The 25,735-nt window shown below is 44.1% G+C and overlaps 1 protein-coding gene across 2 annotated transcripts in view; it reads left to right on the top strand.

Annotated features, from left to right (window-relative positions):
• LOC100380625 (spectrin beta chain, non-erythrocytic 1) overlaps positions 1–25,735 on the top strand; it is a 131,957-nt gene that overhangs the window by 104,210 nt on the left and 2,012 nt on the right. For both annotated transcript variants that reach the window (XM_014154853.2, XM_014154852.2), the window contains 12 exons: positions 2,173–2,303; positions 2,628–2,832; positions 2,930–3,304; positions 5,021–5,265; positions 10,844–10,982; positions 11,175–11,259; positions 11,362–11,558; positions 12,775–12,875; positions 13,734–13,788; positions 20,016–20,218; positions 25,313–25,486; positions 25,609–25,651. In XM_014154853.2, coding sequence (XP_014010328.2) covers positions 2,173–2,303; positions 2,628–2,832; positions 2,930–3,304; positions 5,021–5,265; positions 10,844–10,982; positions 11,175–11,259; positions 11,362–11,558; positions 12,775–12,875; positions 13,734–13,788; positions 20,016–20,218; positions 25,313–25,486; positions 25,609–25,651 — 1,953 coding nt within the window. The remainder of the gene's footprint in view (positions 1–2,172; positions 2,304–2,627; positions 2,833–2,929; positions 3,305–5,020; positions 5,266–10,843; positions 10,983–11,174; positions 11,260–11,361; positions 11,559–12,774; positions 12,876–13,733; positions 13,789–20,015; positions 20,219–25,312; positions 25,487–25,608; positions 25,652–25,735) is intronic.

Raw genomic sequence — 25,735 nt, 5'->3', positions numbered from 1 at the left:
TGTAGGTGTCCTGGAGAGCAGGTAGTTTGCCCCCGGGGATGCGTTGTGCAGACCGCACACCCTCTGGAGAGCCTTGCAGTTGTGGGCAATGCAGTTGCCATACCAGGCGGTGATACAGTCCAACAGGATGCTCTCAATTGTGCATCTGTAAAAGTGTGTGAGGGTTTTAGGTGACAGGCCAAATGTATTCAGCCCGCTGATTGGGCTTGATGGGATGTAGGTTGATGGTGATTGGGCCTGATGGGATGTAGATGATGGTGATTGGGCCTAATGGAGGATGTAAGAGGATGGTGATTGGGCCTAATGGGGGAGGCAGGATGATGGAGATTGGGCCTCACGGGGGAGGCAGGATGATGGGGATTGGGCCTCACGGGGGAGGCAGGATGATGGGGATTGGGCCTCACGGGGGAGGCAGGATGATGGGGATTGGGCCTCACGGGGGAGGCAGGATGATGGGGATTGGGCCTGACGGGGGAGGCAGGATGATGGGGATTGGGCCTGACGGGGGAGGCAGGATGATGGGGATTGGGCCTGACGGGGGAGGCAGGATGATGGGGATTGGGCCTGACGGGGGAGGCAGGATGATGGGGATTGGGCCTGACGGGGGAGGCAGGATGATGGGGATTGGGCCTGACGGGGGAGGCAGGATGATGGGGATTGGGCCTGACGGGGAGGCAGGATGATGGGGATTGGGCCTGACGGGGGAGGCAGGATGATGGGGATTGGGCCTGACGGGGAGGCAGGATGATGGGGATTGGGCCTGACGGGGAGGCAGGATGATGGGGATTGGGCCTGACGGGGGAGGCAGGATGATGGGGATTGGGCCTGACGGGGGAGGCAGGATGATGGGGATTGGGCCTGACGGGGGAGGCAGGATGATGGGGATTGGGCCTGACGGGGGAGGCAGGATGATGGGGATTGGGCCTGACGGGGGAGGCAGGATGATGGGGATTGGGCCTGACTGGATGAGCAGCTGCCTTTGGTAGAGATACAATGTGTGTTTTGGTTAGGACTGGTGGGTTGCACTTCAGTAGTTTGTTGGACTGGATCATTAGGAGGGGCAGAGTTTAATAGGAACTGGGGTGTGGTTACAAGGCAAGCTGCTTTTTGTTACAAGGCAAGCTGCTGGGTAGGAAAAGGACTGGTTAGTACTGTACAAGGGGTATTTCTGCACTTGGTAGGACTCTGACTGTTGCCCGGTAAGTTGTTGGTCTGTCAGGCAGAGGTGGGTTCTTATCACAGTGAGAAATGAGTAAGTCAGTGAAGGGTAAAAGATGTGTGCAGCGACCTGGGCAAACATGGCCTTGCGACATAGTTGTGTGGCATGCTGGGATATTGAGTGCGGAAGGTGAGTAGGCAGAGAGTAGTCCTCCCGTTCATGTTTTCATGTCCTTTAGTAGGCTGGATGCTCCTTGACCCTTAATATTCTCCTACCACAGGACTGGATATCTGTGAGACTAGTCTATCTCTAGTCGATAATGTGCCCTGTACACTGATTTGTATTTTTTATTTATTTAACCTTTATTTATCCAGGTTAGTCACATTGACATACATTTTAAGAAATTCAGGAGAGGCCTGGTCCAACCAAGACAGCAGCAGGGGGGTAACAATGTTTGCGACAAATATCAGACATACTGTAACAACTTACAGACATAGACACACTGTTCAAAAAATAATAATATTCACGTAGACAAACATGCATTTAAATTAAAGGAACATACAAGTGTCATAGATACAAGTACAGGCTGTAAAAAAAAAAATTCTATCATATGTACCACCGCATCAAGTCCTAATGTCAATCACATTCCTCAGCAGCATGTGAGTCAACCAAACCTTTAAACTCCTCCAGCTGATCTGGAGAGAATTCCAAGAACACGGAGCTGAGTAGTTAAAATGTTTTGCCATGATCCATTCTGATTTTAGGAACTGTGACTCGTATTTATTTTCTGACCTTATCAAGGAAGAACAGAAATAATGTGGCAGTTTTCCCCAAATGGCCTTATAGATCATAGTACACCAAACTGTCTGTGTATGGTCTGTGCTTTCATCGTCTGTACCTTGACGCTCTCTCTCTCTCTCTCTCTCTCTCTCTCTCTCTCTCTGTCTCTCTCTGTCTCTCTCTGTCTCTCTCTGTCTCTCTCTGTCTCTCTCTGTCTCTCTGTGTGTGTGTAGGATGAGCAGAGCTCTGTGGCCATGTTGAAGAAGCACCAGATACTGGAGCAGGCTGTGGAAGACTACGCTGAAACTGTCCACCAGCTGTCCCAGACAAGTAGAGGCCTGACGGCCGCCGGACACCCTGAAAGGTGAGGGGTCTCAGGGGCTCATCCTCAGGGTTAAAGACCACCTCCAGTGAAATGTGGAAGTTTAAACCATAATCATATCCACCCATTTCAGACTAAAGAATGTTAAGGGTTTAAACCCAGCCCAGAGTGGTCAGAGACCAGACACCTAACTTAAGATCACTGTAAGGTTCATCTCCATTCCTGCTGAGTTGAAGTAGGATTTAACCACCCAGAGGTTTTGAGACTTGACAGTTTAGCATCACAGAAGAGAGTGAGGGTAGGATCATGTATATCCAATATCCTAACCCCCTACCCTGCCTCCTCCTCCCTCCTCCTGCTGTGTAGTGAGCGGATCGGCATGCGTCAGTCCCAGGTGGATAAGCTGTACGCGGGGCTCAAGGACCTGTCGGAGGAGAGGAGGGGGAAGCTGGACGAGAGGTTCCGTCTGTTCCAGCTCAACAGGGAGGTGGATGACCTGGAGCAGTGGATCGCTGAAAGGGAAGTAGTGGCTGGGTCACATGAGCTGGGACAGGACTACGAACATGTCACGGTATGTAGTGCAGCCATGTCACTTATGCTCCCCTGTTGCCAGAGTATCTAGCGGAATATGTGCATTCTCACTTTGTTGTGATAATATCCCTCTGCAGATGCTTCAGGAGCGTTTCCGTGAGTTTGCTCGCGACACGGGCAACATCGGTCAGGAGCGCGTGGACACCGTCAACCAGTTGGCGGACGAGCTCATCAACTCGGGCCACACCGACGCGGCAACCATCGCAGAGTGGAAGGACGGGCTGAATGAGGCGTGGGCCGACCTGCTGGAGCTAATCGACACACGCACGCAGATCCTGGTGGCGTCCTTTGAGCTGCACAAGTTCTACCATGACGCCAAGGAGATCCTCAACCGCATCCTGGACAAACACAAGAAGCTGCCTGAGGAGCTGGGCCGAGACCAGAACACAGTGGAGACCCTGCAGAGGATGCACACCACCTTTGAACACGACATCCAGGCCCTGGGGACACAGGTATGACAATAACGCCAGTAGCCAGAAAGACCAAAACACCTAGTATGGCAGTTAACCAGCAGCATACCACCCTGCATCCCACTGCTGGGTTGCCTCTGAAGCTAAGCAGGGTCGGTCCTAGTCGGTCCCTGGATGGGAGACCAAATGCTGCTGGAAGTGGTGTGGGAGGGCCAGTAGGAGGTACTTCCCATCCCCAAAAGTTCCCAATGCCTCATTGCAGTGATTGGGGATCTTGCCCTATGTAGTGTGCCGTCTTTTGAATGGGATGTTAAACGGGTGTCCTGACTCTCTGTCGTCACTAATATCCCATTTGTACTTATTGTAAGTGTAGGGGTGTTAACCCTGATGTCCTGGATACATTTCCAATCTGTCCCTCAAACTATCATGGCCACAATCAACCCCAGCTTCCAATTGACTCATTCATACCTCCTCATCTCCCATGTAACTATTCCCCAGGTTGTTGCTGACCCTTAACCTTGTTCGGAACACCTCCGAAACAAAGGTAATGTGGTTTGGTAAGAAGAATGCCCCTCTTCCCACAGGTGTGATTTCTACCTCTGAGGGTTTAGAGCTTGAGGTAGTCACCTCATACAAGTACCTGGGAGTATGGCTAGACAGTGCACTGTCCTTCTCTCAGCACATGTTAAAGCTGCAGGCGAAAGTTAAATCTAGACTTGGTTTCCTCTATCGTAATCGCTCCACTTTCACCCCAGCTGCCAAACTAACCCTAATTCAGATGACCATCCTACCCATGCTAGATAAAGGAGACATAATCTATAGTTCGGCAGGTAAAGGTGCTCTCGAGCGGCTAGATGTTCTTTACCATTCGGCCATCAGATTTACCACCAATGCTCCTTATAGGACACATCACTGCACTCTATACTCCTCTGTAAACTGGTCATCTCTGTATAGCCGTCGCAAGACCCACTGGTTGATGCTTATTTATAAAAGCCCTCACTCCCCCCTATCTGAGATATCTACTCCCGCCCTCATCCTCATACAACACCCGTTCTGCCAGTCACATTCTGTTGAAAGTCCCCAAACCACACACATCCCTGGGTCGCTCCTCTTTTCAGTTTGCTGCAGCTAGCGACTTGAACGAGCTGCAACAAACACTCAAACTGGACAGTTTTATCTCCATCTCTTCATTGAAAGATTCCATCATGGACACTCTTACTGACAGTTGTGGCTGCTTTGTATGATGTATTGTTGTCTCTACCTTCTTGCCCTTTGTGCTGTTGACTTTGCCCAATAATGTTTGTACCATGTTTTGTGCTGCTACCATGTTGTCATGTTGTGTTGCTACCATGTTGTTGTCATGTTGTGTTGCTAACATGCTGTGTTGTCATGTGTTGCTGCCTTGTTATGTTTTCTTAGGTCTCTATGTAGTGATGTGTTGTCTGTTGTTGTGATGTGTGTGTTGTCCTATATTTATATTGTATTTATTTTTTTATTTTTAATCCCAGGCTCCCGTCCCCGCAGGAGGTCTTTTGCCTTTTGGTAGGCCGTCATTGTAAATAAGAATTTGTTCTTAACTGATTTGCCTATTTAAATGAAGGTTAAATAAATAAAACATATATAAAAATTAGATTGTGTTCTTGGTCAAGGGGGTAAGCAGTTCTAATACAGCCTAAACAAATTATGCAGCTATAAGGTGAATCTCTTACAGATTAGTAATGTAAATCATAGATAAGACTTGTCTCTTTCCCTCTCCAGGTGAGGACGTTGCAGGAGGATGCTGTGCGTCTGCAGTCTGCCTACGCCGGAGACAAGGCTGATGACATCCAAAAGAGAGAGGGTGAGGTGCTGGAGGCCTGGAGGACCCTGCTGGAAGCTTGCGACGGCCGCAGGGTCAGACTGCTCGACACCGGCGACAAGTTCCGCTTCTTCAGCATGGTGCGAGACCTCATGCTCTGGATGGAGGACGTCATCCGCCTCATCGAGGCTCAGGAGAAGCCCAGGTACTGTGAACCTGACGGGAAACAGTTTGGCCTCATACGGATCATTTTTTTAAATAGCTTGGCATTATTTCAATGCATGTTTTTTTCTCTTACTGACTCTCCAACAAAAGCCAGAAAATGTGAGAATAATCTCTGTAGTTTTCTGTAAGCAGCTTGTGGTCGACAGCTTGAGTCCAGATTTATGTATCTAATCCTCAATGGTCTGTTCTGATTGTTGTGATTTACAAAGTTATCCTCACTAGCTCACCCTATAAAACACCCTAAGGTTGATGTCCACGCCCCTGTGTAAATCGCTAGAAATCTGTCAGTTTAAGCTAGAGATCATTGGATGCGTCTCAATCCACAGCATCCGCCTACTTTATGTCGCACTTCCTCATCTGCGATGAAAGGTGATGGAGCTAGAGTGGTGTTTCTCAGACCATGAGGCATTCCGAAAATCGTCTGAACGGTTTGGCCTACAAAACTATTATGAAAAAGATGGAACGATGAGACTCGTACAAACACGGTGGTGTTCTTAGTTTTGCTCTACGACTGCCACAAGCGTCTTGGGATCGTCTGAAGTCGGTACAGCCGATCTTCCAACTTCTGTCTGTACACACTAATATGACCCCTCCTTAGAAAGGTGAGAGACTCACGGAACGCCCACAGGGCTCACAAGACTCGTCTGAATGTCTCCCGGTACCAGTTGAAAACATTTCTGGAGGTACTGTATATGAATAAGAGGTTAAATACATGTACAATAAAAAACACAAATGTTTCCTGATCTTTCTTATGTCTCTTAGATATAGAACAGACACTTCAGAACAAAATTCCTTTTGATAATTTTTTAGGGACTAGCTGTTGTTCCATGTAGTGAATCTGTTATTCATTGTGTTTGTTTGGGCTAATAGCAAAAAGGCCCAAAAAATGTTTTCATCAAATATACACTATATATACAAAAATATGTGGACACCCCTTCAAATTAGTGGATTCGGCTGTTTCAGCCTCACCCGTTGCTGACAGGTGTGTAAAATTGAGCACACCGCCATGCCGAAGTGGTAGGCCACACAAGCTCACAGAATGGGACCGCCGAGTGCTGAAGCACTTTGCACATAAAAATATCTGTCCTCGGTTGCAACATTCACTATCGAGTTCCAAACTGCCTCTGGAAGCAACTTCAGCACAAGAACTGTTTGTTGGCAGCTTCATGAAAGTGGTTGCCATGGCCGAGCAGCCACACACAAACCTAAAATCACCATGAGCAGGGGAAACGCATTCTCTGGAATGATGAATCACACTTCACCATCTGGCAGCCCGACGGACGAATCTGGGTTTGGCGGATGCCAGGAGAACGCTACCTGCCCTAATGCATAGTGCCAACTGTAAAGTTTGGAGCTGTTTTCATGGTTCGGACTAGGGCCCTTAGTTCCAGTGAAGGGAAATCTTAACGCTACAGCATACAATGACATTGTAGATGATCGTGTGCTTCCAACTTCGTGGCAACAGTTTGGGGAAGGCCCTTTCCTGTTTCAGCATGACAATGCCCCCGTGCACAAAGCGAGGTTCATAAAGAAAGGGTTTGTAGAGGTCAGTGTGGAAGAACTTGACTGGCCGGCACAGAGCCCTGACCTCAACCCCTTGAACACCTTTGGGATGAATTGGAACGCCGATTACGTGCCAGGCCTAATTGCCCAACATTAGTGCCGACCTAACTAATGCTCTTGTGGCTTAAGACCCCGCAGCAATGTTCCAACATCTAGTGGAATGCCTTCCCAGAAGAGTGGAGGCTGTTATAGAGGCATAGGGGGGACCAACTCCATATTAATGCCAATGATGTTGGAATGAGATGTTCGACGAGCAGGTGTACATGTACTTTTGATTATGTAGTGTGTGTGTGTGTGTGTGTGTGTATAGATATACAGTGCATTCGGAAAGTATTCAGACCCCTTCACTTTTCCACATTTAGTTTTTTTTCCCCTCATCAATCTACACAAAATACCCTATAATGACAAATCAAAAGCAGGTTTTTAGTAATGTTAGCAAATTTATTACAAATAAGAAGCAGAAATACCTTATTAACATAAGTATTCAGACCTTTTGCTATGAGGGTTGTGTGCTTAGGGTTTGTTGTCCTGTTGGAAGGTGAACCTTCACCCCAGTCTGAGGTCATGAGTGCTCAGGAGCAGGTTGTCATCAAGGCTCACTGTACTTTGCTCTGTTCATCTTTCCCTCAATCCTGACTAGTCTCCCAGTCCCTGCTGCTGAAAAACATCCCTGCAGCGTGATGTTGCCACCCATGCTTCACCGTAGGGATGGTATTGGACAGGTGATGAGTGGTGCCTGGTTTCCTCCATACGTGATGCTTGGCGTTCAGGCCAAAGTGTTTAATCTTGGTGTCATCAGACCAGAAAGGCCTGTTGGTGGAGTGCTGCAGAGATGGTTGTCCTTCTGGAAGGTTCTCCCATCTCTACAGAGGAACTCTGGAGCTCTGTCGGAGTGACCATTGGGTTCTTGGTCACCTCCCTGACTAAGGCCCTTCTCCCCCGATTGCTCAGTTTGGCCGGGCAGCCAGCTCTAGGAAGAGTCTTGGTGGTTCCAAACTTCTTCCAATTAAGAATGATGGAGGCCACTGTGTTCTTGGGGACCTTCAATGCTGCAGAAATGTTTTGGTACCCTTCCACAGATCTGTGCCTCAACACAATCCTGTCTTGGAGCTCTACGGACAATTCCTTTGACCTCATGGCTTGGGTTTTTACTCTGACTTGCACTGTCATCTGTGTAACCTTTATATATAGACAGTTGTGTGCCTTTTCAAATCATGTCCAATCAGTAGACTTTACCACAGGTGGACTCCAATCAAGTTGTAGAACAAGTTGTAGAATAATCTCAAGGATGGTCAATGGAAACAGGATGCACCTGAGCTCAATTTCGAGTGTCATAGCAAAGGGTCTGAAAACTTATGTAATTAGGTATTTCAGTTTTCAGTTTTATATATAAATGTGCAAAAAAATGCGTTGTCATTATGGGGTGTTGTGTGTAGATTGAGGAAAACATTCAATTGAATCAATTTTAGAAGAAGGCTGTAACGTTACAAAATGTGGGGAAATGGAAGGGGTCTGAATACTTTTTGTATGCAGTGTGTATGTGTGTTTATTTACTTTGGTACTTTAAGGAGTCTTAAAATAATAGCAAATGATCCTTGGTATGACCCTTCTTTAAACAATTCCACATAACTTAGTAGGATTCTTAGACTGGGCTTAGACTCTTCTGGGTTAATGCTGTAGCAAGGCTTTCTGCAGCTCAGGTTTTCAGCAGATGGCTCAGATGAATGTATCCTACTGGCAGTTGGTCCTTTTTATAGCTGCTCAAAAAGCACCTGCAGAAAATGGTGTATACACACTGCCTCAATGTCCTCCTCTCAGGGAGACAGCAGCACATCAAGCCCTTATCTGGTAACTGGTTTCAGTGCCTCTCAGCTGAATCTCAGCCAGCAGCTTACCATGGAGACCGAGAATGAGAGGGAGACAGAAAGGGAAAATACAAGAGGGAGGACGAGACCGACAGATAGACGTTGTGGGCTAATGAGGATGTCAGGTAAAGGGCAAGAGAGAAACAGGAGGGAAAGAAAGGAGAGAGAATGATGGATTGGCTAATGAGGTGAATGGTGAAAAAAGCAGGTAGAAAGATTTGGTTTGTCGGTAATTGCATTGCTCTGTTTCCACTGTCTGAAGGAGTAACACCCTGTCCTTCCTCGTGGTTAGTCTGACATTGGCATGGTCCCAGGGTAATCAGACAGGTCTCTGAGGGGGGACATCATTATGTGAGCCGCTGTAGTCCACTGAAAAACACTGGGTGTCAGGTCATCCTGTCTTGACTGTATGTACCTGTGCTTTTAGAAAACGTACACTAGCATGGTAACTAGCAATGTAAGTAGCATTTCATGGGTCATTTAACCCCCTGGTAACCTAAGCAAAGGACATTGTTATGTTCAGTGTGTCTGACACTCCTCTAATTGTCTTGGTGTGTCACTCCTCTAATTGTCTTGGTGTGCACTCCTCTAATTGTCTTGGTGTCACTCCTCTAATTGTCTTGGTGTCACTCCTCTAATTGTCTTGGTGTCACTCCTCTAATTGTCTTGGTGTCACTCCTCTAATTGTCTTGGTGTCACTCCTCTAATTGTCTTGGTGTCACTCCTCTAATTGTCTTGGTGTGTCACTCCTCTAATTGTCTTGGTGTGTCACTCCTCTAATTGTCTTGGTGTGTCACTCCTCTAATTGTCTTGGTGTGTCACTCCTCTAATTGTCTTGGTGTGTCACTCCTCTAATTGTCTTGTTGTGTCACTCCTCTAATTGTCTTGGTGTGTCACTCCTCTAATTGTCTTGGTGTGTCACTCCTCTAATTGTCTTGGTGTCACTCCTCTGATTGTCTTGTTGTGTCACTCCTCTAATTGTCTTGGTGTGTCACTCCTCTGATTGTCTTGGTGTGTCACTCCTCTAATTGTCTTGGTGTGTCACTCCTCTAATTGTCTTGGTGTGTCACTCCTCTAATTGTCTTGTTGTGTCACTCCTCTAATTGTCTTGGTGTCACTCCTCTAATTGTCTTGTTGTGTCACTCCTCTGATTGTCTTGTGTGTCACTCCTCTAATTGTCTTGGTGTGTCACTCCTCTAATTGTCTTGGTGTGTCACTCCTCTAATTGTCTTGGTGTGTCACTCCTCTAATTGTCTTGGTGTGTCACTCCTCTAATTGTCTTGGTGTGTCACTCCTCTAATTGTCTTGGTGTGTCACTCCTCTAATTGTCTTGGTGTCACTCCTCTAATTGTCTTGGTGTGTCACTCCTCTAATTGTCTTGGTGTGTCACTCCTCTAATTGTCTTGGTGTGTCACTCCTCTAATTGTCTTGGTGTGTCACTCCTCTAATTGTCTTGTTGTGTCACTCCTCTGATTGTCTTGTTGTGTCACTCCTCTAATTGTCTTGTTGTGTCACTCCTCTGATTGTCTTGTTGTGTCACTCCTCTAATTGTCTTGGTGTGTCACTCCTCTGATTGTCTTGGTGTGTCACTCCTCTAATTGTCTTGGTGTGTCACTCCTCTGATTGTCTTGTTGTGTCACTCCTCTAATTGTCTTGTTGTGTCACTCCTCTGATTGTCTTGTTGTGTCACTCCTCTAATTGTCTTGGTGTGTCACTCCTCTAATTGTCTTGGTGTGTCACTCCTCTGATTGTCTTGTTGTGTCACTCCTCTGATTGTCTTGTAGTGACACACTCCTCTGTCTTGTTGTGACACACTCCTCTGTCTTGTTGTTGTGTCACTCCTTTGGTTGTGTCACTCCTCTGATTGTCTTGGTGGGTTACACCTCTAATTGTGTTGTTGTGTCACACCTCTAATTGTGTTGTTGTCACACCTCTAATTGTGTTGTTGTTGTCACACCTCTAATTGTCTTGTTGTGTCACTCCTCTAATTGTGTTGTTGTGTCACACCTCTAATTGTGTTGTTGTGTCACACCTCTAATTGTGTTGTTGTGTCACACCTCTAATTGTGTTGTTGTGTCACACCTCTAATTGTGTTGTTGTGTCACACCTCTAATTGTGTTGTGTCCGCAGGGACGTGTCGTCCGTGGAGCTCCTGATGAACAACCACCAAGGCATCAAGGCTGAGATCGACGCCCGCAACAACAGCTTCACCAACTGCATCGAGCTGGGCAAGTCCCTGTTGGCAAGGAAACACTACGCATTAGAGGAGGTGAGGGGCCAACGATGTCATAACACCCTCAGAGATACTGTTACTTCCCTCCTCCGTTCTGTTTCTCTTTTTTGCCTCGTTCTACTTCTTTGTCTCCGGATGGAAATATGGCTCCCTCTGGTGTTGTGGTGTGTCATTACATGTATGGTGGTGTTCGCCTCAGTTAAAACTAAATGTCCCTTCAATTTTCAGATCAAAGAGAAGTTACTACAGTTGACAGACAAAAGGAAAGACATGATTGACAAGTGGGAGGACAGATGGGAGTGGCTAAGATTGGGTAATTCTATCAAATCGTGTTCAGTCTGTTGCACCGTTGTAGCTACTGTGCCACTGTTGCTTTATACTGCCGTGTTGTCTGACTAGCTGTGTTTCTGCCCAGTTCTGGAAGTGCACCAGTTTGGTAGGGATGCTGGTGTGGCCGAGTCATGGCTACTGGGACAGGAGCCGTACCTGTCCAGCAGGGAGATGGGTCAGAACGTGGACGAGGTGGAGAAACTCATCAAGAGACACGAGGCCTTTGAGAAGTCCGCTGCCACCTGGGAGGAGCGCTTCTCAGCGCTGGAACGGCTGACTACGGTGAGAGGACAGGGGATGTTCACAACTCACAAACCAGTCATATAATAACTCAATTTAGTTTTTAATTAGATTAGGCATCCATCCTGTGAGAAATTTTATTTTAATCCCTACTACTGCTGGTGTACTAAAATGTCCTTCTTTAAGTCTTGGCTTTGAGCTTGACATAGTTAAAGAAACTAACTCATATAAGATAAGTGTGTGTGCACATTAAGAGAGGCCTGTTCTAACTGTTCTGTGTGTGTCGAGTGACCCATGATGTCTGGCCACTCAGCCAAGAATATGACAGAAACTGACTGGTTCCTCTTGATCCTAGACAGAGTAAAGGTTATATCATGCACACCAGTAACCAAGCTATTGTTCTGTTTTGGAGCCTGTTTCTGGGGAAAGATTGTGGTGTTGAAATCAGTGTTAGCTAGGTAACCAAGATAATTAACATGTCTTATCTGCATAATATGCTTATATGATTGAACTGTTGAGCACTTGTCATTTGAATGTCTCCTTTGGACTCTGGGGTTGGCAGCTGCACTTTCTCCCTCATATGGGCCTCAGTCACCTGGGGTCCAGAGAGGGGAGAAGTCAGGTGTGTCTGTCACATGTCCCTGTTGCTAGGCAGAATATCAGCAGGGAGTATGGCAAAGGAGGTCAGAAGGAAACATTGTTTCCATATGTGAACTATGTGTTTTTATTGCAAACCATGTGAAGGGATGGCGTGAGTAATGGGGAACCAATCACTTGTCTCCACAGTGTCTGTGTGTCAGTCACCTCCTCCTAGGGGGAGATCGTTTCCACCTTGAACTAGGGGAGAGAACAAAGTAACAACAAATGTCCTAAGTACTGAACAAAACAAGTTCTTTGTATTTGGGGCCTAAGGTCTGGCACAGGATGTGTGGGGTTGATGTTTGGAACCATTATACGTCATCTATGAGGTTGCACCTATCCTGACCTATCCTGAGATAGTATATAACCCAGATTCGAACTCCACTTCTCCTGCGGGGGTGGGGCGACCAGCCTCCTTATTATATGTTTTTAATAAAACTAATACCTTGATTGATTTTTGCCTCATTAGTTAAAGGTAGAATTTCCACCACATTCTCCAAATCTCTCATCTCATTTGTCTATCAGTCAAATTGACTTAATGAAATTACTTAGGTTTCTCAATTTCAATCAGACTAATTAGGTTGGTCATTAATGATTTGTGTGTCGGTTTGCGATGTAGATGGAATTACTGGAAGTGAGAAGACAGCAAGAGGAGGAAGAGAGAAAGAGGAATCCGCCACCTGCAGAGACCCAGACGGACGATGCATCGCCACAGCAGAGGTGAGAGAAAAGCCTGGAGTACCACACTAAAATGTTGTTTGGTCTGTCTGTTCTGTGTCTGTGTTTAGCCTGAGCAGGCATGCTCTATTCTGGTCTTATGTTTGTCCCAGTGTGTTTTATAAATACTATAAAGTATTTTGCACAGTATTATACAGAGCCGTAATCACATGGAACTCCCATCTCCAATTGCTCAAGCAAACAGCCGAATGACCTTAAAGAAATGTATAAAACAATATCTCATGGCATAATGGGGACTGAAACGACACACACGCAGACTCACTCGTTATCACACTCACACACTCAATCTACACACGTTGTTCTTTAGTTTTTTGTATATGGTTGTATTTTACATTTGTTAGACTGATCAACAAGGACAGTCAATTAGTGTTTTGTTACTTGTTATGTTTTGTGTTTTCTGTGGACCCCAGGAAGAGTAGCTGCTGCTTCTGCAAAAGCTAATGGGGATATGAATAAACCAATAAACAGAAATGATGTTGCCTTGAGCAGCACCGCAGATATTGAGATGAGCTAGATGCAAGACTTCGCTCTCATACAGTCACACACAGAATTTGCGCATGTGCGTGGTACAAGGCTAAAACAACGGAGAAGTTGAGCCTCGCGCTGCAATGCTCTTAGAAGGAGAGGAAATTGACCCACTATGCCGTTTACTTTGTGCACTTACATCACATTTCTGAGTCTACCTTTAGGTGTGGTGTTTGGGACTCACTGTTGTCTGTGTGTTTATAGATACAGCATTTGGGACTCACTGTTGTCTGTGTGTTATGAATGTCCCAGTGTGTTTATACTGCACTGTGTTTGAGACTGACTGTTGTCTCTGTGTGTGTGTCATCCCTACAGGGAGGGTGAGCAGGTGTCTCAGAACGGACTGCCATCGGATCAGGACTCCCCTCGGGTTAGTTACCGCTCCCCAGCCTACCAAAAGTACACCAGCTTTCAGACCCGCAGGACTGGGACAGGGGGCAAGAATGGCGGGTGGGTCGGACCGTGACCCCCAACACCCCCTGCCCCCCACCCAAGGGGAGGACTGTACACCCCCCCTCCACCCAGCCCACCCACCAGTGATTCAGACAATTAGTCACACTTATTCCTCATTTACCATTTAGCCTTATCCTATGTCCGTTACAAAACACTATACTTATCCTACCTTGAGTATTCCTTTTTCTTTTATTTGCGTAATGCATTTTAATGCAAATTAGCTTTGCTGATTGCAGTTTCCTGTATTGCCGTTTTTTATTCACCTAATCTTATTTTATCACAGCGGATGTTGCAGGCCTGAACATGCATAATTAGATGATCAGAGTTGTTTTGCTTAATAGGTTAGTTATTAGTGCTTTAATCTTTTATACCTTCATATTGCTTTAAACCGACTGGTGCCTTTATTGATAGATCAAACACTACTGAGGACTGCTTAGCGCTGGACCTGCTCTGCAGTAACTGATTGATGGTAGCTGCAGTAACTGATTGATGGTAGCTGCAGTAACTGATTGATGGTAGCTGCAGTAACTGATTGATGGTAGCTGCAGTAACTGATTGATGGTAGCTGCAGTAACTGATTGATGGTAGCTGCAGTAACTGATTGATGGTAGCTGCAGTAACTGATTGATGGTAGCTGCAGTAACTGATTGATGGTAGCTGCAGTAACTGATTGATGGTAGCTGCAGTAACTGATTGATGGTAGCTGCAGTAACTGATTGATGGTAGCTGCAGTAACTGATTGATGGTAGCTGCAGTAACTGATTGATGGTAGCTGCAGTAACTGATTGATGGTAGCTGCAGTAACATACTGGACTATTAACCGATCAGATGTAAGCAGAGCAAAGATTACATGGGAAGGTGGAAATAAGACATGAAACCATTTTGGATGGTAGAGGACCAGATATAAAGTTGAGTTAGGCAACCCTATTTCAAAAGCAGAGATTGAGATTGAACAAAGGATCAAAACAATAAGTTAATACATTATTACATTTTATTCCTAGTAGATTGAAATGATTTATTGGATGATGGAAAGAAAAGCATAATGGGACACAAGCACTACAGCACTACGTATTCTAGAATGACAATGAGCACTGCGTGAGTGTGCGTGTGTATGAACATACACATGTGTATACAGGGTTGGGGAGTAACGGATTACATTGTAGGGATTTGTTTTTAAACGGGTAACTGTAATCCGTTACATTACCAGCAAAAATATTGTAATCAGATTACAGATACTTTTGAAAAACTAGATGATTACTTCAAGGATTACTTTTAAATTCAGAAAGGAAGTTTGTTTTCTCAATGACATTCAAATCAGCATTGAAAAAAGCGCAAATTGAAGTTTGTTCCACCTGAGCAAGTCTGACCACAAATCAGAGACCGCTATGATGACACACCAAATGTGTTTGGTCGATCGCGGGAAAAGAACAGGAATAGGTTTTTGTAGGCTACAGTCCAAGCTATGTCTTCCAATAGTGCAACTGCTGTCAGCATCCAAAGATTGTCCAACTTGAATAAACGCTTGGAGGTAAGGATTACAGTAGTGGTGTAGTCTACAGCGATACGGATATCACTTATTATTGATATCTACATAGCACATTGATGTGAATCTCACTGCTGCTCTCACATTTAGCTATTTGCGCCTTACGGATTGTGGTTGTGGATGGCTGTTCACAAATCTAAATGTATATTTGAACCCAATAATGGTTGAATTCAAGAAGTTTAAACTGCCTATCAATCATTGTTTTTGAACCCAGTGAAAAATGTGCTCTCGCAACAGCTGCGCAGTGCGGATCCCAGCCTATGGAATAAAGTGGGGCTTTTATTGCTCAATCTAATTCATGCTGCAATTTTTTTTTTTTTATCCACAGGCCTAAAGGGCACGTTCCAACTCGCACACTTTTGATAGGCTTAAAGGGGCAATCTGTAGTTGCTACATCCCTTTTTGGAATTATATATTATATCTATCTATCTATGAAATGCCTCATGAGCATTGTTCAACTGTCATACCACATCAGAACCCAAAATATAAGCTTGTTTATCTCGATGTTTGTAGACATGTAAACAAACACTCTATAGCCTCATAACATGGTTAAAACAATCATTTTGATATCATGGATGGTCAATCCTTGTATTCATAGCTCTGTCTATTAATCTGAGAGTAGTTACATTTCTCCTGGCCCATCCCTCAGCTTTTTATCAAAACAGAGGCGGGGTGTCCATTTTGTTATTGTTTCATCTGTGGATTTGCCCTTTAAACAGCTGCATATTATCAAGATAAGATATCAAAGTGTCATCAACAAAAAGTTAAACAATAGGCCTATAGCAAATGCAGCATATGGCATTCATTTTTCACATGTAAATAGCACTTTTCAGTAGTGCTCAAAGCATGCCTTTCCATGAGCGCAACATTTATTATTCAACTCAGTCCATGACAGCAAAATCTTAAACAACAGAGTAGGGCTGGCTAATAAGTCCTCTGTTTTGGGGTCATGCTCAGGTAAAACAATTTGGCTAATCTATATTTCCAAGTCCTATTCTTGAAGATCAAGGGGTTTAACATTTATTGGAATGACTGGAATTCTGGTAGATTTAGATTTTTAATGTAAAGATATAATTTAATCGTATTATTATATGTAATAGAAAGCAATGGGTTAGAAGAAGCATACATAACCAACCCATAAAGTAAAATTTAACATCCATATATGGCCAGCTATGTAAACTTTAACATTGATTTATCCTGCAATTGATGTGGTTCAATTGGTAACATTCATTTTTGTGTTCTTCTGATGCCTCTTAAGGGGAAAGTAATCTAAAAGTAACTGAATGTAATCAGATTGTGTTAGAGATTTGCTAATCCAAAAGTTACTTTACTGATTACAATTTTGGACAGGTAACTAGTAACGGATTACGTTTAGAAAGTGTCCTACCCAACCGTGTGTGTGTGTGTGTGTGTGTGTGGGGGGGGAATGAAAAAGGACCCCCCTCTCTCTGTGTAGATTTTTATGTGTATCTTTTCTTTATTTCCTCTTTTTCCTTTCCCCTCTCCCTTCTTTCTCTTCCCCCTCAGCTCGACACTCCTCTCCTCCTGTCTCCATCCCTGATGATAATACTGTTTATGTATGTTATTATTTACAAACTTACCATGTGGAACCTGAATAACTGACAGACAAAATGCACGACTTAAATCGGTAACTCAGTAATGCCATTAAATCATATTCTTTAGTCCTCTCAGGTTTCAAGTTGCACCAGATCAAGTCAACCAGGTCTCTTGCAAAATAGATTTTTATCTCAGTGACTTACCTGAATAAATAAAGGTTAAATAAAAATTCAAGAAATCAAAAGTAGTGAGTAGCTACTGTATCTTCCCCAGATGTCCATCCATTTCACATCATCTTCACCCTCGTCCAGACCACGCATACATGATGTCATACCGCCATCATACAGTACCATCTCAAATACCACTTCACTATGTATGATTCATTTCACTATGTGGAAGGGATATTCATATCACTTCACTGTGGTAATTCTGTTTTTAGAGTTGTTCCAGTGGTGGCAAATGTGTCAGTGTGTGTAGAGGGGTATAAACCCATTCCTATCAGTCATTCATTGGTCCTCAGTAGATCTATGGTACCTGCCTTCATGTTCTCATGTCACTTTTCATGTTACTTTAGCTCTGTGTATCGGATCTTCCTTTCCTCCCTGATTATGTTCGTGTTGGTCCACCCTTGAATCATTTCATCCTTGCACCCACCCCACTAACACACTCCCCCAATAAAACCTTGATAGTCAATCACTTCCCATGTTTGTTCTGTTTGTGTTGTCCTTGTACCGTCTGCAAAATAACCCTGTTTTTGTCCTCATATCTTATGGTAGTATATTGTTTTGCATGTCGTCCTTGTTAATCACCTTCCACTTTCAGTGACATCTGTTATGTTGTTTTCCCCTTGTGTATATTCTATGGTTTCATCCCAGGGTTGTTTTATACACATTCATGTGCAATACCTTTTCATTCCATTTTTCATTTCATTGTCTTGTAGATATCATTTATCCAGTGGACGTCTGACATTAAATCTACAGTATTTTAATTTGGTGTAAAAAGGCACCCATCCAAACTGAGAGGTCAATGTTTGAGCAATTCTAAGGTTGGTGTGTGTAGTTCTGCGTAAGGTTCATTTCTAAGGTAACTACAGTTACTACTATCAAAATGATCCTCCAATTCAATCAAAGTTGATCTGAGAGTATTTACATAGAGGTGATCAGTCGAGCTGTATTATTATTATTATTATTATTATTAGTTTGGAGAGCATATTTGAGAAAGAATTTGGGTGCAGATGTGACCATTAATAATATAATTCCTGATATGAGTGTCAGCCCAAGCGAAAACTATTTTAGCTTTTACCCTGAACAGTTAACAAAGAGGTGATGACATATCACTCCCACGTTGCACCAATCGAAGGCTGCAAAACCTGGCAGCGACGCAGTCCATGTCCAGTATTGGTCCAGCCAATGGCAGGATCTCTGTATAAGCATCAAGGATTTGTCCATCGCCTGGCAAGCTCTCAGTAAAAGTATCCACGATTGGTCCAGCCTTGAAGAGCTCAGTAATGGGTAATGAGTTGGAGTGGGTGTGTTGTGAAATAATCTTTTAACTGGCCAATTTTGCCTTCCCCTTCACTTTACAATAATGAAACAAATGTCAATAATGAGTTCAAACAATGTGTTAATTGTTTGGGATTTTGGTTTGGTCTTTCCCTCTTTTTCGCTCCCTTTCTATCTCTTTATTCAACAGTGTTTTGTGTGAGCGTGGCAATGTCCTAACCTCTGATCTGTGCATGTCTTTGAAATGCTCTCTCTTGCTGTCTCAGCTGGACCCCGGTCCCACTATAATCAATCCCATAATCCAACGCTCTTCTAGATCAGTAGTGGCTCAGCTTTTCTCAGAATCTATATAAAGGTTGACTGAGTTGGCTTACAGATTTTTACTGCATTTGCAAGCGTCTCCCTCCTCTAACCAAGCTTAGATTATCGGAATTTGAGTTTGTCAATCAGTGAGTCACTGCAGGTGAGAGTGAATCGAAAACTGTTAGTGTAACCTCATATCAGACGGCTGTTCGTCTAGAGTCAGATATGGGCTCCCGAGTGGCGCAGTGGTCTAAGACACTGCGTCTCAGTGCAAGAGGTGTCACTGTAGTACCTGGTTCGAATCCAGGCTGCATCACATCCGGCCGTGATTGGGAGTTCCATAGGGTGGCGCACAATTGGCCCAGCATCGTCTGGGTTTGGCCGGGGTAGGCCGTCATTGTAAGTAAGAATTTGTTCTTAACTGACTTGAATAGTTAAATAAAGGTGAAATAAAACATGTAAAAAAAGATGGATGCAGAGAGGTTCATTGTGATTCAGTCAGATTGAGTCGTTGGAGAGTCAAGTTAGAGTAAAAGTCACAAATCAAGTCTCAAATAGAGGGCACTTGATGTCAGAGAGAAAGTTGGAGAGATCCAGTGAGCGGGTTAGAGAGAACAGTCAGAAAGAGACAGAGATGCTGTTAAATACTGGATTAGAGTTTCACCTCAGGCACTGAACGCTAAGAGCTGAGGACCTATATGGAGCTGAGGACCTATAAGGAACACAGAAACACATAGGGGCATTATAGCCAGAGGATGGGGAACAAAAGTTGCACGTGGACAAAGTCGTGATACAAAGATTGAGACATGACGTGAGGATAGCACAGTCACTCAGAGGTGACTCGGCTATGGGGTTCAGTGTGTGTCATCTAATGATGAAGCTGGGCTATAATTGTGAAAGAGGCACACCACATTGCCAATTTGAGGCTGGTGTAATGGCATTGTTTTGGTTTATACAGATATCTATCCAAAGGCTCTCTTCCTCATCAAATGGAAATGTGGAGACACATTGTGATGAAATATTTATTTCCCATTTACAGTACAATAGTTGTAGAGAAAACCACTTTCAACTTAACTATACTTGTCTTAAAGCCATGTTGTCATATAGCAATCAAAGGGAACATACTGAATGTTTCTACACAGCCTCCATCCTGCATGAAGCTTTATCCAACTCTCTGACTTCCAGCTCCACTGTGTGTGTTGTCTAGCCCCAGCCTTCTCTAATACTTGTTTCTGACAGGACAACGGAGAGGAAAGTGACATCGTTAATGGGGTGGAGGAGCCCAGCCCAGGCGGGTCGCCCAGTGAAGCACGCAAGGTCAAGCCCAGCCAGGCTGCCACACTCCCGGCCAAGTCCCAGGACTCAGCCCCAGCCAACCAGATGGAAGGCTACCTGCACCGCAAACATGAGTGGGAGGGTCACAACAAGAAGGCATCCAGCAGGTACACACACAGATACAGTTGAAGTCGGAAGTTTACATACACTTAGGTTGGAGTCATTAAAACTCGTTTTTCAACCACTCCACACATTTCTTGTTAACAAACTATAGTTTGGGCAAGTTGGTTAGGACATCTACTTTGTGCATGACACAAGTAATTTTTCCAACAATTGTTTACAGACAGATTATTTCACTTATATTTCACTGTATCACAATTCCAGTGGGTCAGAAGTGTACATACACTAAGTTGACTGTGCCTTTAAACAGCTTGGAAAATAGGCTAATTGACATAATTTGAGTCAATTGGAGTTGTACCTGTGAATGTATTTCAAGGCCTACCTTCAAACTCAGTGTCTCTTTGCTTGACATCATGGGAAAACCAAAATAAATCAGCCAAGACCTCAGGGAAAAAAATTGTAGACCTCCACAAATCTGGTTCGTCCTTGGCAGCAATTTTCAAACGCCTGAAGATACCACGTTCATCTGTACAAACAATAGTACTCAAGTATAAACACCATGGGACCACGCAGCCGTCATACCGCTCAGGAAGGAGACGCGTTCTGTCTCCTGGAGATGAACGTACTTTGGTGCGAAAAGTGTAAATCAATCCCAGAACAACAGCAAAGGACCTTGTGAAGATGCTGGAGGAAACAGGTACAAAAGTATCTATATCCACAGTAAAATGAGTCCTTTATTGACATAACTTGAAAGGCCACTCAGCAAGGAAGAAGCCACTGCTCCAAAACCGCCATTAAAAAAAAAGCCAGACTACGGTTTGCAACTGCACATGGGGACAAAGATCGTACTTTTTGGAGAAATATCCTCTGGTCTGATGAAACAAAAATAGAATTGTTTGGCCATAATGACCATCGTTATGTTTGGAGGAAAAAGGGGGAGGCTTGCAAGCTGAAGAACACTATCCCAACCGTGAAGCACGGGGGTGGCAGCATCATGTTGTGGGGGTGCTTTGCTGCAGGAGGGACTGGTGCACTTCACAAAATAGATGGCATCGTGAGGCAGGAATATTGTGTGGATATATTGAAGCAGCATCTCAAGACATCAGTCAGGAAGTTAAAGCTTGGTCGCAAATGGGTCTTCCAAATGGACAATGACCCCAAGCATACTTCCAAAGTTCTGGCAAAATGTCTTGGTCAAAGTCAAAGTCAAGGTATTGGAGTGGCCATCACAACACCCTGACCTCAATCCCATAGAAAATGTATGGGCAGAATTGAAAAAGTGTGTGCGAGCAAGGAGGCCTACAAACCTGACTTAGTTACACAAGCTCTGTCAGGAGGAATGGGCCAAAATTCACCCAACTTATTGTGGGAAGCTTGTGGAAGGCTATCTGAAACATTTGACCCAAGTTAAACAATTTAAAGGCAATGCTACCAAATACTAATTGAGTGTATGTAAACTTCTGACCCACTGGGAATATGATGAAAGAAATAAAAGCTGAAATAAATTATTCTCTCTACTATTATTCTGACATTTCACATTCTTAAAATAAAGTGGTGATCCTAAATGACCTAAAACAGGGAATTTTTTTACTAGTTTTAAATGTCAGGAATTGTGAAAAACTGAGTTTAAATGTATTTGGTTAAGGTGTATGTAAACTTCCGACTTCAACTGTACATACCTTCCCGAATGCACTGTATGTATTTAGATCCCTTGACTTTTTCCTCATTTTGTTATGTTAGAGCCTTATTATAAAATGGATTAAATAAAATAAAAAAACTCATCAATCTACACACACTACCACATAATGACAAAGCGAAAATAAAATATCTTATTTACATAACTATTAAGCTATGAGACTCGAAATTGAGCTCAGGTGCATCCTTTTTCCATGATCATACTTGAGTTGTTTCTACAACTTGATTGGAGTCCCCCTGTGGTAAATTCAATTAATTGGACATGATTTGGAAAGGCACACACCTATCTATAGAAGGTCCCACAGTTGACAGTACATGTCAGAGCAAAAACCAAGCCATGAGGTCGAAGGAAGAGCTCCGAGAGGACAGGATTGTGTTGAGGCACAGATCTGGGGAAGGGTACCAAAAAATGTAGAGCTCCGAGAGGACAGGATTGTGTTGAGACACAGATCTGGGGAAGGGTACCAAAAAATGTCTGCAGTATTGAAGGTCCCCAAGAACACAGTGGGCTCCATCATTCTTAAATGGAAGAAGTTTCAAACCACCAAGACTCTTCCTAGAGCTGGCCGCCCGACCAAAATGAGCAATCGGGGGAGAAGGGCCTTCCTCTGTGGAGATGGGAGAACCTTCCGGAAGGACAACCATCTCTGCAGCACTCCCACAATCAGGCCTTTATGGTAGAGTGGCCAGACAGAAGCCACTCCTCAGTAAAAGGCACATGACAGCCCGCTTGGAGTTTGCCAAAAGGCACCTAAAGACGCTGACCATGAGAAACAAGATTCTCTGCTTTGATGAAACCATGATTGAACACTTTGGCCTGAATGCAAAGTGTCACGTCTGGAGGAAACCTGGCACCATCCCTACGGTGATGCATGGTGGTGGCAGCATCATGCTGTGGGGATTTTTTTCAGCAGCAGGGACTGGGAGACTAGTCAGGATGAGGGAAAGATGAACGGAGCAAAGTACAGAGATCCTTGATGAAAACCTGCTCAGGATCTCAGACTGGGGTTCACCTTCCAACAGGACAATGACCTTAAGCACATAGCCACTCCTGCGTTGTCTTGGCTTCGGGGACAAGTCTCTGACTTTCCTTGAGTGGCCCAACCAGAGCCCAGGCTTGAACCCGATCGAACATCTCTGGAGAGACCTGAAAATAGCTGTGCAGCAACGCTCCCCATCCAACCTGACACAGCTTGAGAGGATCTGCAGAGAAGATTTGGAGAAACTCCCCAAATACAGGTGTGCCAAGCTTGTAGCGTCATACCCAAGAAGACTCGAGGCTATAGTCGCTGCCAAAGGTCCTTCAACAAAGTATTGAGTAAAGTGTCTGAATACTTATGTAATTGTAATATTTCCGTTTTTTTATGTGTAATAAGTTGGCATAAATGTCTAAAAATCTGTTTTTGCTTTGTCATCGTGGTATTGTGTGTAGATTGATGAGGGGTAAAAAAAACAACAGTTTAATCCATTTTAAAATAAGACTGTGACGTAACAAAATGTAGAAAAGGGGAAGGAGTCTGAATACTTTCCGAATGCACTGTATTTCACATAAACACACATTGGAACATACAGCCAAATACACTACATGACCAAAAGTTTGGGGTCACTTAGAAATGTCCTTGTTTTTGTAAGAAGATCCCTTTTTTTTTTTTTTTTCATTTTTAAAATAACATCAAATTGATCAGAATTACAGTGTCGACATTAATGTTGTAAATGACTATTGTAGCTGGAAACTGATTATTTTTTCATAGAATATCTACATAGGCGTACAGAGGCCCATTATCAGCGACCATCACTCCTGTGTTCCAATGGCACGTTGTGTTAGCTAATCCAAGTTTATAATTTTACAAGACTAATTGATCATTAGAAAACCCTTTTGCTATTATGTTAGCACAGCTGAAAACTGTTGTTCTGATTTAAGAAGCAATAAAACTGGCCTTCTTTAGACTAGTTTAGTATGTGGAGCATCAGCATTTGTGGGTTCGATTACAGGCTCAAAATGTCTAGAAACAAAGAACTTTCTTCTGAAACTCATCTATGTAGATATTCCATAAAAAATCTGCTGTTTCTAGCTACAATAGTCATTTACAACGTTAACAATGTCTACACTGTATTTCTGATCAATTTGATGTTATTTTAATGGACAAAAAATGTGCTTTTCTTTCAAAAACAAGGACATTTCTAAGTGACCCCAAACTTTTGAATGGTAGTGTACATGGACACCTGCTCGTCGAACATCTCATTTCAAAATCATGGACATTAATATGGAGTTGGTCCCCCCCTTGCTGCTTTAACAGCCTCCACTCTTCTGAGAAGGCTTTGAACTAGATGTTGGAACATTGCTGCGGAGACTTGCTTCCATTCAGCAACAAGAGCATCTGTGAGGTTGGGCGATTTAGGTGTGGCTCGCAGTTCATCCCAAAGGTGTTTGATGGGGTTGAGGTTAGGGCTCTGTGCAGGCCATTCAAGTTCTTCCACACCGACCTTGACAATCCATTTCTGTATGGACCTCACTTTGTGCATGGGGTGCATTGTCATGCTCAAACAGGAAAGGTCCTTCCCCAAACTGTTGCCACAATGTTGGAAGCGCAGAATCGTCTGGAATGCCATTGTATGCTGTAGCGTTAATATTTCCCTTCACTGGAACTAAGAAACCATAAAAAACATCCCCAGATCATTATTCCTCCACCAAACTTTACAGTTGGCATTATGCATTTGGGCAGGTAGTGTTCTCCTGGCATCCTCCAAACCCAGATCTGTCAGTCAGACTGCCAGATGGTGAAGCTTGATTCATCACTCCAGAGAACGCGTTTCCACTGCTCCAGAGTCCAATGGCGGTGAGCTTTACACCACTCAAGCTGACGCTTGACGTTGTGCATGGTGAACTTACGCTTGTGTGCAGCTGCTCGGCCATGGAAACACATTTTATGATGCTCCCGACAAACAGTTCTTGTGCTGACGTTGCTTCGAGGCAGTTTGGAAGTCGCTAGTGAGTGTTGCAACTCAGGACAGACGATTTTTATGGCATATGCGCTTCAGCATTCGGCATTCCCATTCTGTGAACTTGTGTGGCCTACCACTTCGCGGCTGAGCCGTTGTTGCGCCTAGACGTTTCCACTTCACAATAACAGCACTTAGTTGACCGGAGCAGCTCTAGCAGGGCACAAATTTACTGAACTGACTTGTTGGGAATGTGGCATCCAATGACGGTGCCACGTTGAAAGTCACTGAGCTCTTCAGTAAGGTCATTCTATTGTCTGTTTGTCTATGGAGATTGCATGGCTGTGTGCTCAATTTTATACACCTGTCTGCAAGGGTGTGGCTGAACTAGCTGAATCCACTAATTTTAATGGATGTCCACATACTTTTGTGTATATATAGTGTACATTCCTGACAAATTATTTTGCCGGCACTGCACTGACAACTTTTTGTCTATGGTGTTTCAGATCCTGGCACAATGTGTATTGCGTGATCAACAACCGGGAGATGGGCTTCTACAAAGACCATAAGAGTGCCAGCCAGGGGATCCCTTACCACAACCAGATCCCCATCAGCCTGAAGGATGCTGCGTGTGAGGTCGCCCTCGACTACAAGAAGAAGAAACATGTGTTCAAACTGAAGTGAGCACTACTTAGTGAATAACTCCCTCTGTGTCTTGCATTATCAGAAGATGAGGTCTTGCATACTGTAGCCAGTAGTACGCTTGACTTAGTACTCAACAGTTTTTATTTTCCTTTTACAGAGCTACAGATGGCAATGAGTATCTCTTCCAAGCCAACGATGATGTAAGTTTGTTTAGCTATAAATTCGTACAGTGTATGTGAGTGACGTTCTTCCTGTGACTGTTGTTTACTATCTTCAGTCCTTGT

Source organism: Salmo salar, chromosome ssa18, assembly GCF_905237065.1.
Source record: "Salmo salar chromosome ssa18, Ssal_v3.1, whole genome shotgun sequence".
Taxonomy (NCBI): Eukaryota; Metazoa; Chordata; class Actinopteri; order Salmoniformes; family Salmonidae; genus Salmo; species Salmo salar.
Note: the sequence above shows the minus strand (reverse complement) of the source record. Positions and strands in the feature narration are given on the sequence as shown.